The 12,702-nt window shown below is 48.1% G+C and overlaps 1 protein-coding gene across 1 annotated transcript; it reads left to right on the top strand.

Moving 5' to 3' along the window:
* Nucleotides 1-832: 832 nt before the first annotated feature.
* Nucleotides 833-12,271, top strand: MRPL1 (mitochondrial ribosomal protein L1). Its single transcript, XM_084263909.1, has 9 exons — nucleotides 833-915; nucleotides 1,103-1,208; nucleotides 2,217-2,460; nucleotides 3,492-3,575; nucleotides 4,072-4,143; nucleotides 4,362-4,473; nucleotides 5,717-5,817; nucleotides 9,983-10,064; nucleotides 11,984-12,271. Exons 1-9 carry the CDS (start codon nucleotides 882-884, stop codon nucleotides 12,175-12,177), a joined length of 1,029 nt encoding a protein of 342 aa, XP_084120035.1. The 5' UTR covers nucleotides 833-881; the 3' UTR covers nucleotides 12,178-12,271.
* Nucleotides 12,272-12,702: the final 431 nt, after the last annotated feature.

Here is a 12,702-nt window from a genome sequence, read left to right on the forward strand (position 1 = left end):
TGGCGAGTTGGGGGGATTTTATAAATATTTGCAGGGAAGCCAACAGTTTTGGAGTGGGAAGGACTTGGTTGAATTTGAGAGAGTATTCTTGGGCTGGGATTCATCGGGGAGGGGGAGAGCGCTGCAGGAGCCAGCGTGTTTCTTGGCAAGAGCACGTCGGTGTGGAACAAACAGGCCCCAGTGAACGGGTGTTCAGCAGCCTTGGGACAGGGAGGCTGCTCCCCGGGCCTGTGGAGCAGGCGGCCTTTCCCCAGCCCGTCTGCAGGGGAACCATAGTGACAGGGAGCAAAAGGGTGGGCAGCCAGGGCTTTCTTCAATTACCTGGGGCTCGCAGCAAAAAATAACCCCCAACCAACGGCCCAAACCACCCCCAACCCACCCCCCAACCCACCCCCCAAACCAGCCCCAACACCAGCCCCCAACCCACCCCCAAAACCAGCCCCCAACCCACCCCCCAACCCACCCCCAAACCAGCCCCCAACCCACCCCCAAAACCAGCCCCCAACCCACCCCAAACCAGCCCCCAAAACCAGCCCCCAACCCACCCCCGCCGTGAGCAAAGCCCAAAGCAGGGCGCGGAACGGCCGAGGTTCGCGCAGGGGGTGTCCCCCCAGCCCGGCCGCTGCCAGCTCTGTTTGGGGGCTGCGGGCACAGCCCGGGTCGCACCGGGCTAGAGGCGACCCCTCAGCCCCGGGCACCCCCGGAGCGGCGGGGGGACGGCGGTACGGGGACACCGCGCGCTGCTTCCGGCCGCTGCCGGACGTACCCGGGCCTGTCCGCTGCCGGAACCTTCCCGCGCGGCCGGAACCTTCTTCCCTGGCCGCCGCGGGAACCTTCCCGCCGGGGAACGCTGCCCGTGCTCGCCGCGGCGGCTCCGCAAGATGGCGGCGCCCGCTGGCCGCTGCCTGTGGAGAGGTGATGAGCCCTCGCCGTCTCTCCCCTGCCCCCGCTGGGGACGCGCGGGGCTTGCCTGCCGGTTGTTCTTTGCCTTCCCCCGCTGAGTTCTCCCTGGTGGGGGGCAGAGGGGGGCCCTGAGGGGCGGGGGGGCCTGGCCGGGAGGCCGGGCGCCTGCCTGAGGCGGTGTCTGCTCTCTCCCTCGCAGCCTTGGCTCCGCGTCGCGGGTGGGTCTTGCCCGGGATCGATCAGCGCCTCGCCGCCGCCCCCACGCTGGTGAGCGCCGTGCCGCCCGCTCGACACTACGCCGAGAAGTGAGTGGTTGAACCGGGTTTGTCCAGCCTGGAGAAGAGGAGGCTGAGGGGAGACCTCATGGGGTCTGTGGCTGCCAGCCCAGGGGAGCGAAGGGGCAGCGCCGATCTCTCTCCTCTCTTTGGGGACCAGGGACAGAACCCCAGGGAACAGCGTGAAGCTGCCAGGGGAGGGTCAGGCTGGGTGTCAGGAAGAGGTTCTGTGCTGAGAGGGGGGTCGGTGCTGGCACAGGCTCCCCAGGGAAGGGGTCCCAGCCCCGAGCTGGGCTGAGGGCAAGAAGCACCTGGACGATGCCCTCAGTGCCACCTCTGACTGGGCTGGGCTGTGTGGAGCCGGGAGTTGGGCTCCATGGCCTGGTGGGGCCCTGCCAGCTCAGGAGGTTCTAGAGTTCTAAGATTCTACAGCTGGGGGAACAGTGGCAGCAGGTGAGCTTATGGAATCGGCTTCAAACCCTCCTTGCCTCAGGTTGCTTTTTGTGGCTAGTGTTTAACTGTGTGCTAAACAATAGAGAGAAGGGAGAGTAAACCCAGTTAGAAAGGTGGGATTGCCCTGTTCCCCTAGAAGGAAAACCATGCAGATATGTGCCCTGATAACCAGGAAGGTGTGTGGGATTGGCTTGATTTAGAAGCAACTCTGGCATGTTACCCACTGCCAGCCCATATGAAGGCAAGAAGGTGGTCTGTTACATTAAACTGATTGTGCTTTGATACAGGAGGAGGTGATTAACTTGATTCCACACTTCACAAAAGCGTTTATGTTGTTTGAGGACCTTAATTGCCTTCAGAGCTTTTGCCTTCTGAGTGTTTGATTTCTGCCTTGGCCATCTGAGACAGTGCAGTTGGGATGAGTTTAAGTGATGCTGTTCATCTTTAGGCATAGAACCTTCCTCGTTAACTAATCGTTACTTAATAACTGACAGATGACAGTATCCATATCTTTCTCCTGGAATATGTGCTGAACATCAGCTGATCTAACAATTTAGAGGCCTTTTTTCTTTTTTTTGGTCTTAGAACTGCAAAAAAAGGTTCACAAAAGACCAAGAAAGAAGAAACAAAGAAGAAACAAGCGCCCAGGAGGCGGCCGCTGCTGAGCAAGCCGGTGGATGATGTGTACCTGACGTGGCTTTACGAGCGGCCAGTCTACAACGTGGAAGAGGCTGTGGGTATGCTGAAGAAATTCCAGCAGCTGGACTTCACCTACCCCAAGCAGTATGTCTATATCAACGTGTTCCTGGATATGGCTCTAGAGAAGAAGGTGGGTTGGGAGCCTGTACATGTTTTGATCCTCCTTTTGTTTTCACCAGGGTAAAAGCACGTGTTGACTGCGGAGCAGGTGCTGCTCTCAGCCTTCTCAGCTGCCTCTTGCAGCTCCTCTGACCATCAGAATAACGTGTGCTTTTCTGGGTGGCTTTGGCTTTTAGACATGTGTGATTATTAAACATCCCTCAGAGTCCTGAGGTGAAGGTAGCTCCATCAAGGATTCTGAAAACAGGCTGTTAGGTGACATGAAATTCATACCTGGACAGAGCTGTTCAAACTCAGCTTCACCTCTGGCCTGGCTTCCCACTTAAAGATGTGTTACCAAAACTGCATGTTTCGTTCTGGACTCATGGTTACAGGCAGAAGTGTTAGAGACGAGCTTCTTCCTGCCTCTGTCTTTCACCTTGGTTTGGCTCACTTTTGGAAGTGAGCTGTTGCTTGTTTGCCTACAGCCTTTGGGTTTAAAGGTGTCTACCCTAGTTTAGTCTTTTCCTTAAAGCCCCCATAAGTAGATAACAGGCCAATTGAGAGTTGGTTTCTTCACATGTGTAACTCGATATCCCTTTAGCATATCAGGGGTCCCTTAGAGCTAGACAGTAAGTTCCTGCTTAAAGACATGCAGAGCTCTTGCCCCTGCTTTCAGAGCCTGGGGGCAGTCTCCAGGCTTGGTGACAGACACGCTCCGTGCTGATGTTGTGCACTGGCTGCTCAGATGAGCGGCAGCACCTCAGTCTGTTGCTGACTGTGCCAGAGCGTGGCAGCAATCCTGCAGTTGCTGAGCCCAGCCCCTTTCTCGTGGGCAAACTGCAGCATCGTTAATTCATGTCTTTTAATTTTAGGTGTGAGTGTGTCCTGGGCATGAGGAAGCAGTCAGAGTTTGTGCATTGTGCTTGTTTGTTACGACCTCAGTGCATGGAAATTGTGGGCAAGGCTACTCCTTAGGGGGCCAGCTCCAAGCAACAGAACAGAACTTACTCTTAAGTCCTGATTTCACGTTTTTGTTTCAATATTTTTCTTTCTTTTCAGAAAAAAGTGGAACCATTTGCAAGCACCGTTCTTCTACCACATCGCTTTACAGAGGAAACAAACAAGGTCTTGGTTTTCACAGAGGTGGGTAGCCTGAATGACTGGCTTTGTGCACGCTGTGTGTCTAGCATGTTCTTACACCACCACCTGTTCCACACCTTTTACTGAGGAGACTGCAAATGCTTTGTACAACTCTTAAGTCTGTCTAGGATTTGTCTTCAGCAGCTTTATCTATCAACACTTCAAGCTTAGAGCAAGACGTGTGCTCCATCCAGTGGATGGTTCGTTGTAGTTTCCAGGGGATGGAGAGAGGAGTGAAAAGGCTTTTGGTAATGCTGCTCAGCAAATGGGATGGGCTGTTTTCCAGTAGAAGTCGACTAAAGACTTGACTGCTGCTTCTTGGGACCTGGAGTGCTCTATATTAAATTACCAGCTGTAGATACCTGTGATCTCAAATTGCCTTAAATGATTCATGTTAGCCTGTAGGTTAATACACAGATACACCATCCATTCGGTGCTGCTGGCAGAGACTGATTGGTAGCACAGATGGTACTAAATTCTTATTTTTTTCTCTCAACAGAATGAACAAGAAGCTGAAATAGCTCGAGAGAGTGGAGCTGCTGTTGTGGGAGGAGTCGAATTAGTCAAATGGGTATTTATTTTTTAATTATTTATGTAGATATCCTAACTTAAACAGTGACTGAGGTGGAGGGAGCGAAAAGCCTCGTGTCCAGTAAACTCCAGCTTGAAGTTAGCAGCCAGTGTAAAGAGTGAGAGGTGGGTTTCTGTGCTCAGAGGTGCTTGTGGGTCAGCTTGTGTGCTGAGGTTATTTATTGTATTACCAAATGTATTAAAACGTTTTTATTGCAGATTTTGGAGGATGAAATCCAAGCAGACTTCTATGTAGCTGTTCCTGCAATAATACCTAAGCTAATACCACTGAGGAACAAACTAAAGCGGAAATACCCAAGCACAAAAAGAAGTAAGAAGCAATTCTTTCTTACAAATCTTGAGTACTGAACAAGACTTAACTCTGGAAGTGTTTTTCTCCTACAAAAGGCAAATGTGGGATTAGAATCACAGTAAGTTTGCCTGCCAGTTGTCCCTGTGCTTGTTAGTGCTGATGAACCATAATAGTTCTGCCAGGTTACCCAGGAAAATGGAAAGAACTTGAAAAAAATGCACTCATTACATTGACTTGCTACTCAACAAGGGAGTTGATTGTGCTTTCCCTTAGTACAGCCTGCTGCCTTACCTGCCCCTCTTTCACAGTGCTGAAGACGTTTTGCCTTCAGGCTGGGTTTTTACAGCAGCAAACCTCAGTCTCTCAAGACTTGTGTTCTCCCTTCCTGGCTTAGTTTGTCTTAGCTATGTGCCAGAAGTCTATCTCAGATGCCAATGAAAGAAGGGAGGCCAGTTACTCAAGCAGGGAGTCTGTGTGGGCTGTGTGAAGCTCTGGGTCTTGAAACAGATCTCTTCCTTCCCTGCCCCAGCTGTCCTAATGTTCCACAAGCTGCCTACAGTGCTTTTAGGCTCCTAAACATCGAAGACAAACCCATTAACCTGTCCAAAGCATTGCAACAAAGAGTACCCCAGCTGCTTTTTGAGACAAATGAGAGCTGTATTACGCTATTAATAGCTCAGTTGCTTTGTAGCTCACCCAGGGCTGACTTTTCCTGGAGCCATCAAAAGCTGTGTGGGAGAAGTAACACTCTCATTTAACGCAGTTGAGCGACGAGTGAGTGTTTGCAGATAGGGAACAGCAGCCTGGGCTTGTGGCAGTGGCTGGGTTGTGTCAGCGTGGCCCAGGTTGTGTGTAACCACTCTGCTATTACGCTCTTGAAGACTTTGTTTTCAAGGAAGACTTGGAGCTTGTTATAAACCTAACTCATTAGGCCTTGGCCTTTCAAGCTGCTTTAATTATATCAGGTAATAAAGCTGTGTTTTACATATACATAAACACTGTCTCTATTTGAAGTGAAGCTTTTGTTACCTTTCCCACTGTAGTACCTGCTTATGTCTGCTGATTAATGAGGAGGAAGGGAAGACAGCAGTGATTTTTACACTCTGTGAGGACACCATTGTCTTGTCCATGAAACTGTGTTTTTCACTGGTGTTTAACTGCCTTGATTGCAAGATCCCGTTCTGTTTTCTAACACTACACTTGGCCACAGTAATAACCATTACCCAGACTAATATTTTGCCTTTTTTTCTTTTTAAATTAGAATCCCTGGGCCATGATATTTCCAAAATGGTGCAACACTTCAGAGAAGGTCTTGAGTACTCGGTAGAAGATGAGTGTGTAATCAAGACAAGAATAGCAAGAGTAAGTTGTATATAGAGTTCTTAAGTTGTTTGTGGCTTTTTCCCGCTGAGCAGAGCTGGAGTTGGTATCAAAAGAGAGTGAAAAACATGTTTTTAATCTGTGATTTCCCAAGATCTTTAATCATGTTCCTTAACTGACCTGTGAACTGAAAGGAACTCTTGCTCTTTGTTGTGTGACATCTTCAGCTGATGGGAGTGAGCCCTGTATGTTGTTAATGGTGATGACAGGAAAATTTAGTTCCACTAAAACCAAGAGTAAGGCATACCTGATGCTAAAAAAATGCAGGGATGTCCATGATGGGATCTGTATTTGACACTATATTGGTGAGGAATCTTAAAGATCAACAAAATAGGATGAAAAAGATGGTATTTCTAGTAATCTCCTTGTGAGTTGACATCTCGACATAGGCTTTACTTTCCTCTTGCCTTTCCTGGCATGCTTCTTTGAGTAAAATAAAGCTTTTTTGATTTTTCTTTTCTTTAAAGTAAATAAACTATGGGGTTTAAGTCCATGGTCAATATGCACAGGTGGATCAAAACCTGTTAACTTTAATTAACTGGTTAAAGAGTCACTTAAGTGTGTTAGCTCTAGTTCTGGACTGGAGCAAGAAGCCAGAACTATTTGCATTGCACCTCAAAAGAAAAAATTAAGCTGTGCTTTGCCATCCTATAAGACATTGGCTTATACAAGAGTATCTTCTTTCTTTTTTAAAACCTTTAATGCTTGCCTTAATTATTTTTTTTAACATGACTATTATTTTTCCTGCTCCAAACTGTGCTTTTGTTATCACTCTGTTTTGTCTTTGGTCTACACGTAGTCCTGCCTGAGTTTGTTTCCCTGCACTAGTGGCACAGGAGGGGAGTGTAGGAGATACCTACCCCTGGAGCTTTGTCTGGCGGTGTTGGTGATAAGGAGCTTTATTGATTCTGGCTAGCTGCTTTGGCTTGTGTGTGCAGATTGCAAGGGCTCGCTCCTCTGTGGCCAGAATGGAGGTTCTTGGGATTATTTTGCTAAAGAGCATTGTACATTACACTTTGATACAGCCAAGGTGTGTCTCTAGCTGTTAGTAAGTCCAGTGGACTGTGGGGAACAGCTGAAATACATACATCAGTTTAAGTGTTGGACTGTATTCTTTAGTTTTTGCTTTGGACTGCTTAAACTTCAGTCGTTTTATACTGTGAATCAGCCTAAAAAATACTTGCCAATTAAACTTGCTCTCAAGTTGTTTGTCTAGTAAAGAAGGAAAATTGTATTTGTATTAAAGGTGAACGAAGAGCTTTGCTGGCTCAGCAGTAGTCAGTGCAGTTGCACTTGGTTCAGCTTAGCCTGGTGTCCTGCAGCTGTGGCTGGAGCTTCTGAAGTTAAAACCATGGCCTGGCACTGGAGTCAGGCGGTGTCAGCAACACCTTCAGTCGCTGCAGTTTGTGTGTGCAGGCTGCTCAGCCCCGCGGTTTCACAGCACTTCAGAGGATGTGCTGCAGCCAGAGGTGGCACTCTGCCGGTAGCTGGTAGTTCCTTCTAATGAACTCTTCCTCTTGGTGAGGGCTTCCTGGCAGGTGGAGTGCATGAAGGTAATGGCCAGTCCGAGGCAGAGGTGCTCCCTCGCTGCACGCACAGGGTGATGTCCTCTGGCAGGCTCCTGTGCGTCGGGTTGTGCGCGGAGGAGCAGCTCGGTGGTTGTGGGTTCTGTGAAGTGTCTCCACCCTCAGTAGCTCCCGCCCTTCAGCTGGCCTAGTTTTCCTGTCCGCATGGTGGTGCTGGAGGGAAATCAGGGAGGCCATGGGAGGCTGAGCACGCCGTGAGTGTTCAGGTGCTATCAGCTCACACCTAAACGAAGGGCTTTTTTGATTTAAATCTTGTCAGGGAGAAAATAATAATAATAATGTACGAATTACAAAGAAGCGTGAAGATCCGTTGCTGTATTCCAAGCGGAATAGATGTTTCTGGGAGTTTGCCAGGCTGGGTTTTGTTCCCTGCAGCACTGCTGCCCCCTCATGTTGCCTGTTAGTTCAGGTACAGCCAGTGGCTCGGTGTAGTGCTGCACAGCCACGTAAACCAGCAGCCTCGGTGGTGTTTCCTTAGTAGTCACTGGGATGGCTTGGAAAAGCTGGAAAAGCTTAGAAGTTGGCAGCAGTTAAGTTTAATTAGTAGATCTCGAGTTGTGAAACTGAGCATATGACATGTTCTTTTAGGACACAGAGATAGTGAGGACGCTTGGGAGAGCTCCTTCAGAACCGGGCTGTCTGCAGAGGGCGGTGCTGGTTTTGACATGAGCCTTGACTGCAGACAGGGTGTGCTGCATGTGACAGCAGGAGGGAATTCCTGGTGCATCTTCCTGCCTTCACACGGCTCTCCGTGGAAAAGAATAAGGTGTTCAGGAGGTGAGACTTCAAGGTTTGTTCAGAAGGATTTAGTTTTTGGGAAGGGATGTGTTTAGAGGAGCAGGGCCAAAGCACTGCATGAGCAGCTGAAGTGTGGTTCTTGGTTAGCTTGCATCAGCATGGCTTTTGTCCTTTGTGTAGCATGTAGCAGAAGTCACTCTTTGGATTTGTCCAGTGGCAAAGTCACTTGCAGCTTGCAGTGGGTGTGTGTGTGTATGGGTTAGTCAATGCATGGCTGAACTTAAGAGCTGTCAGCTTTGGGGTTGGGGTTTTTCTGTTGGTGTTTTGTTTGGTGTTTTTAGGTAGTGAATCCATTTTAAACAGGCTACGAGCTGAAGGAATTGATAGACAAAGCTTTCTTGATAGAAATTTCTATTATCTCGATTTTGATTCTGTCCATTTTTGCAGTCCTCCTTTTTCCTTGTGTAAGTCTCTTATTTGCTCATTCTCAGACCATTGGCGCTTAGTAACCATCCATGTCTCAATCCCACCTCTCACCTGCACCCAGGAACAGGTTTTGGGGTTTGTTTTCTGTTGTAGTGTAGACCTTAGCTTCGTTCTCAAGAGACTTTGCATCTGCAGGGCTTTGCTGTTCTGGAGGAAGCATGTTTGCACTCTTGAATTTGACTGACTGAAGTGCTGGGTTCCTTCCTCTGCATATCCTACTTTACCCCCCATGGTACACATGTTCCATGCCGCTTCTGGAGCTTTGCCATGTCTCCTGTGGGTTTTACTGGCTGGTACCTGGCTTTATTTTCCTGCCTTCTGATTCTTAAAGCATGGAGGTAAACAGCTGGCAGTGATCTTGTTTTCTCAGAGTATTGATAATTTCTCATCTTCTACCAAGTATTTCTGCCCCACGTGACTGCCGTTCACTCCGGGTGTGTTGTGTTGGAACTGCATGGTGGTAGTCCTGATGTCCTCACGTTCTGAAATGGGTCTCGTCTCCTGTTTTGTTGTACTTGTGAATCCTTGTAAGAGGTTGTAACTTGCTTGGAGTAGCTTGCAAATTCTGTGCCTTAGACTTTGTGCCAATAGCTCCCTGAAATTGTACAATTGCAGGTTCGTTCTGAGACCTGAACTGAGCGTGAGGTTTGGAGACAGATGTCATTGAAACCTTACCATGAGGTGTAGTTTCTAGCTCCTTTTATTAGCAGTGAATTACTTCATTTCAGTGGTTCCAGGCTTGCCTTTACTTTGAGTTCAGTACAGCGTGGTGAGTCTCTCAGCCAAGTGGAAGGCTTAGCAGTAACAAGCAGGTTTTTACATCTGTTAATTTACGAATGATTAAGTGCTCTGCAATTGGTGTAACGATAATAAAGACAAATGTGTTCTGCCTGCGTAGCAGAGGAACCACACTTGGATTGTACGTCTGCCAGAAGGGCATAAACAGGTATTAATGGACCAGATCTGGGAGGAGAGTAGTTGGATATAACAGTAATTTGACTGGGGTGTAATGGGTGTGCTGACAGATTAGTGGGATATTAATAAAATGGGAACCAGGGTGTTCAAAAAGGGTAGAGCTGGAACTGGTATATATGTTTAGCGCTCAGTGCTTCCATGTACTTTATGTAAAATGTAGAAACTCCATTAATAGATTATAAAATAACTTTTTTCTCTGAGTCTTTCAGGTAATGCTGTTAATGGGATTTGTAACTCCTTTACAGGGAACACAGAAAAATACCATCTACCCAAACTTAGGATAAATGCACAGCGAGCGTGCTCACGCTGGTTAATCTAGGCTTGAGTAGCACTGTGACTAACCTTGCTTTATCCTTTTTCAGCTGGATATGCCTGCTGAGCAGATAATTGCCAATCTAAAAGCAGTTATCAATGATATGTGCACCTTCAAGCCACTGACTTACGGTAAGTAGCCGTTCTGATGTGGTAGCTGAAGTTACAGCAAACAAAATTAAGAAATGAGCACTTTTTACCAGGTTTCCATTAAATGTCCTCTCTGTTTTGTTGGTCTTGGGACAGGAGGAGGGTGCTGTTGGGCAGCTCTGTAAAATCAAGAACTTGGCAGCCTGTGAGGGTATGAGTAGGATCTGCATCCAGCATCTCAGCTGGAGCATGTCCAGAGGAGGGCGATGAAGCTGGTCTGGAGCACAGGTCCTGTGAGGAATCGCTGAGGAGCTGGGGCTCTTTAGCCTTGAGAAAAGGCGGCTGAGGGGAGACCTCATCACTCTGCAACTACCTGCAAGGTGGCTGTAGTGATGTCGGGGTCGGTCTCTTCTCTTGGGTGACAAAAGGAGGAGAGGGAATGGCTGCAAATTGCCCCAGGGGAGATTCAGGTCGGATATCGGGAAGAATTTCTGCCCTGAAAGGGCTGTCAGGCCCTGGCACAGGCTGCCCAGGGAGGTGGTGCAGTCACCATCCCTGGAGGGGTTCCAAAGCCGTGTGGATGCAGTGCTGAAGGACAGGATCTAGAGGTGGGCTGGGCAGGGTCAGCCTGTGGTTGGACTGATGATCTAAAGGGTCTCTTCCAGCCCAGGCGATTCTGTGATTCCATGTCAGCTGCCCTGTTGGCAGCAATACTGCCACTTGCTTTTATATTATCAAAATACTTTTAAAATTTCTGCTGTTCCAAGGGTTAAAACTGTTTGGTCTTGTTGTTGCTGGTTTCATTCCTTAGTGAAAGGAACAGGTTACAAAGGAGTAAAGGTGTGAATTGTACATGTTGTGCCTGTGGGCTCTGCTGGTCATGCTGAGCAAAGAACAGGAACAGCTAATGTGCAATCTGCTCTTTGTCACAACAAAGTAAACACTGAACAAGTGTCATCTGCTTAGCTGGAGTGGATTAGGAGCAGAGCACGATGGAAGAATAGTCTAGTTAAAGCTAAGAAAACTTATGATGTTTACATCAGCTTAACATCCACAAAAAGAATCATCTTGTGTCTCTTCCAGCGATGCTGTTAACAGTAACCACCATCAGACAGAGAATAGGCTGTCAAAAGCCAAGTACACATGCCCTGTGAAGTGTTTTGTCCCAAGTCAAAAGTATAAGGGCTCCTTTGACTCAAAATAGGAATAGGTAACTATCAGCCAGTCAGACCAGCTAGTTACAGATACCTGTTCCTCAGTTCCTTTCATACTTTCCATATCACAGACTCACAGAGCTGTAGGGGTTGGAAGGGCCCCCCAGAGCCCATGGGGTCCAACCCCCTGCCCAAGCAGGGTCCCTAGGACAGGCCACAGGTCGGTGTCCAGACGGGGCTGGAATCTCTCCAGAGAAGGAGACTCCACACCCCCTGGGCAGCCTGTCCCAGGGCTCCCTGACTGGGAAGAAGTTCTTCTGCATGTGACAGCACGTCTTCTTGCAGTTATGTAGTTACCACTACAGTGGCTTTCCTCTTCAGGTCACTCCATCTAATGCAAGACTAAAAATACCAGCAGGCAAAGATTCTCAGATCTATTTATTTTTCCATAAAGAAATCAGACTATTTCTGTAGTGCTTGTTGTTAGCAGGTTCCCTCAGCATTTCCTGGTAGGATCCTGAATTAGGAATGGTTCTTTTGGTGCCCCTAGTAGGAATACTGGAAGCTTTTCAATAAGGACCATTTCCCAAAGTGAGTTCAGCTGTATTTCAGTTTTTGGAGGAGTGTGTGTAGCTTCACTTGTATGTTCTAAGGCTCGGGGGCCCCAAAGGTCTAAGGTAGCAAGTTAGTAACTTCTATGGCACTGGAGTGTGACCTGTGTTTTGAACCCTGTTGGCCAAGGCAGATGGTGAACTCTCTGTGTGAAGTAGTAAAGTGACTGAATCGGTGGTGGTCTTTGCTTTCTAGGTCCTATTGTGAAGAGGTTGGTTATTAGATCTTCAACCAGTGAAGGCTTGCTGTTGAAGCTTGATGGACTTCTGCCTCAGGTGGAGGAAGCAGAAGAAATAAAAAATGCAGATGATGAAGAAAAAAATGCAGAGGATGAAGAAAAAAATGCAGATGATGAAGAAAAACGTGCCCAAGAATCTGTTAGTACCTGATGGGTTTGGGTTTTTTTGGTAGATATGATGATGATGCTTGAAAAGCAAATGGTGTAATTGAAATCATACCTTATGGAAATAAATCTAACCTGGATTTCGCTGGTGAAGTCTGTGTAACAGGAAACACTGTCACAAAGAGGAGCCTGTTGGCAGAACTGTAAGCACTTACAATTCCCCTTGTTGGGAGCCAACAGCTCCCTAGTTTGAGTGGTGGTTCCTTTGGGTTTCTCCTGTGCATGTAGTAATAGTTCTTCCTTGAGTACAGTTCTGCCCTCTGATTGCCACCGTTGCAGCCGAAAGGCCAGCACATGCTGTACGCCTAGTGCTGGGCTTTTCACTGTTGAAGTGGCAGAGCGTTGATGCTTTTGTTCCCTTGCCTTGGCTTCCCTCAGAGCAACTAACACAGTTACTTGTGGAAAAGCTGCTGTTTCACTCCCTGAGGAAGGAAGCTAGTTTTTATTTGCCATTCTGCTCTGCTGCCGAGTCAGAGGTGGTGTTGCTTGGGGGTTGGTGGGAGGAACGTCT

Source organism: Gallinula chloropus (genome assembly GCF_964237585.1).
Source record: "Gallinula chloropus genome assembly, chromosome: 4".
Lineage (NCBI taxonomy): Eukaryota > Metazoa > Chordata > Aves > Gruiformes > Rallidae > Gallinula > Gallinula chloropus.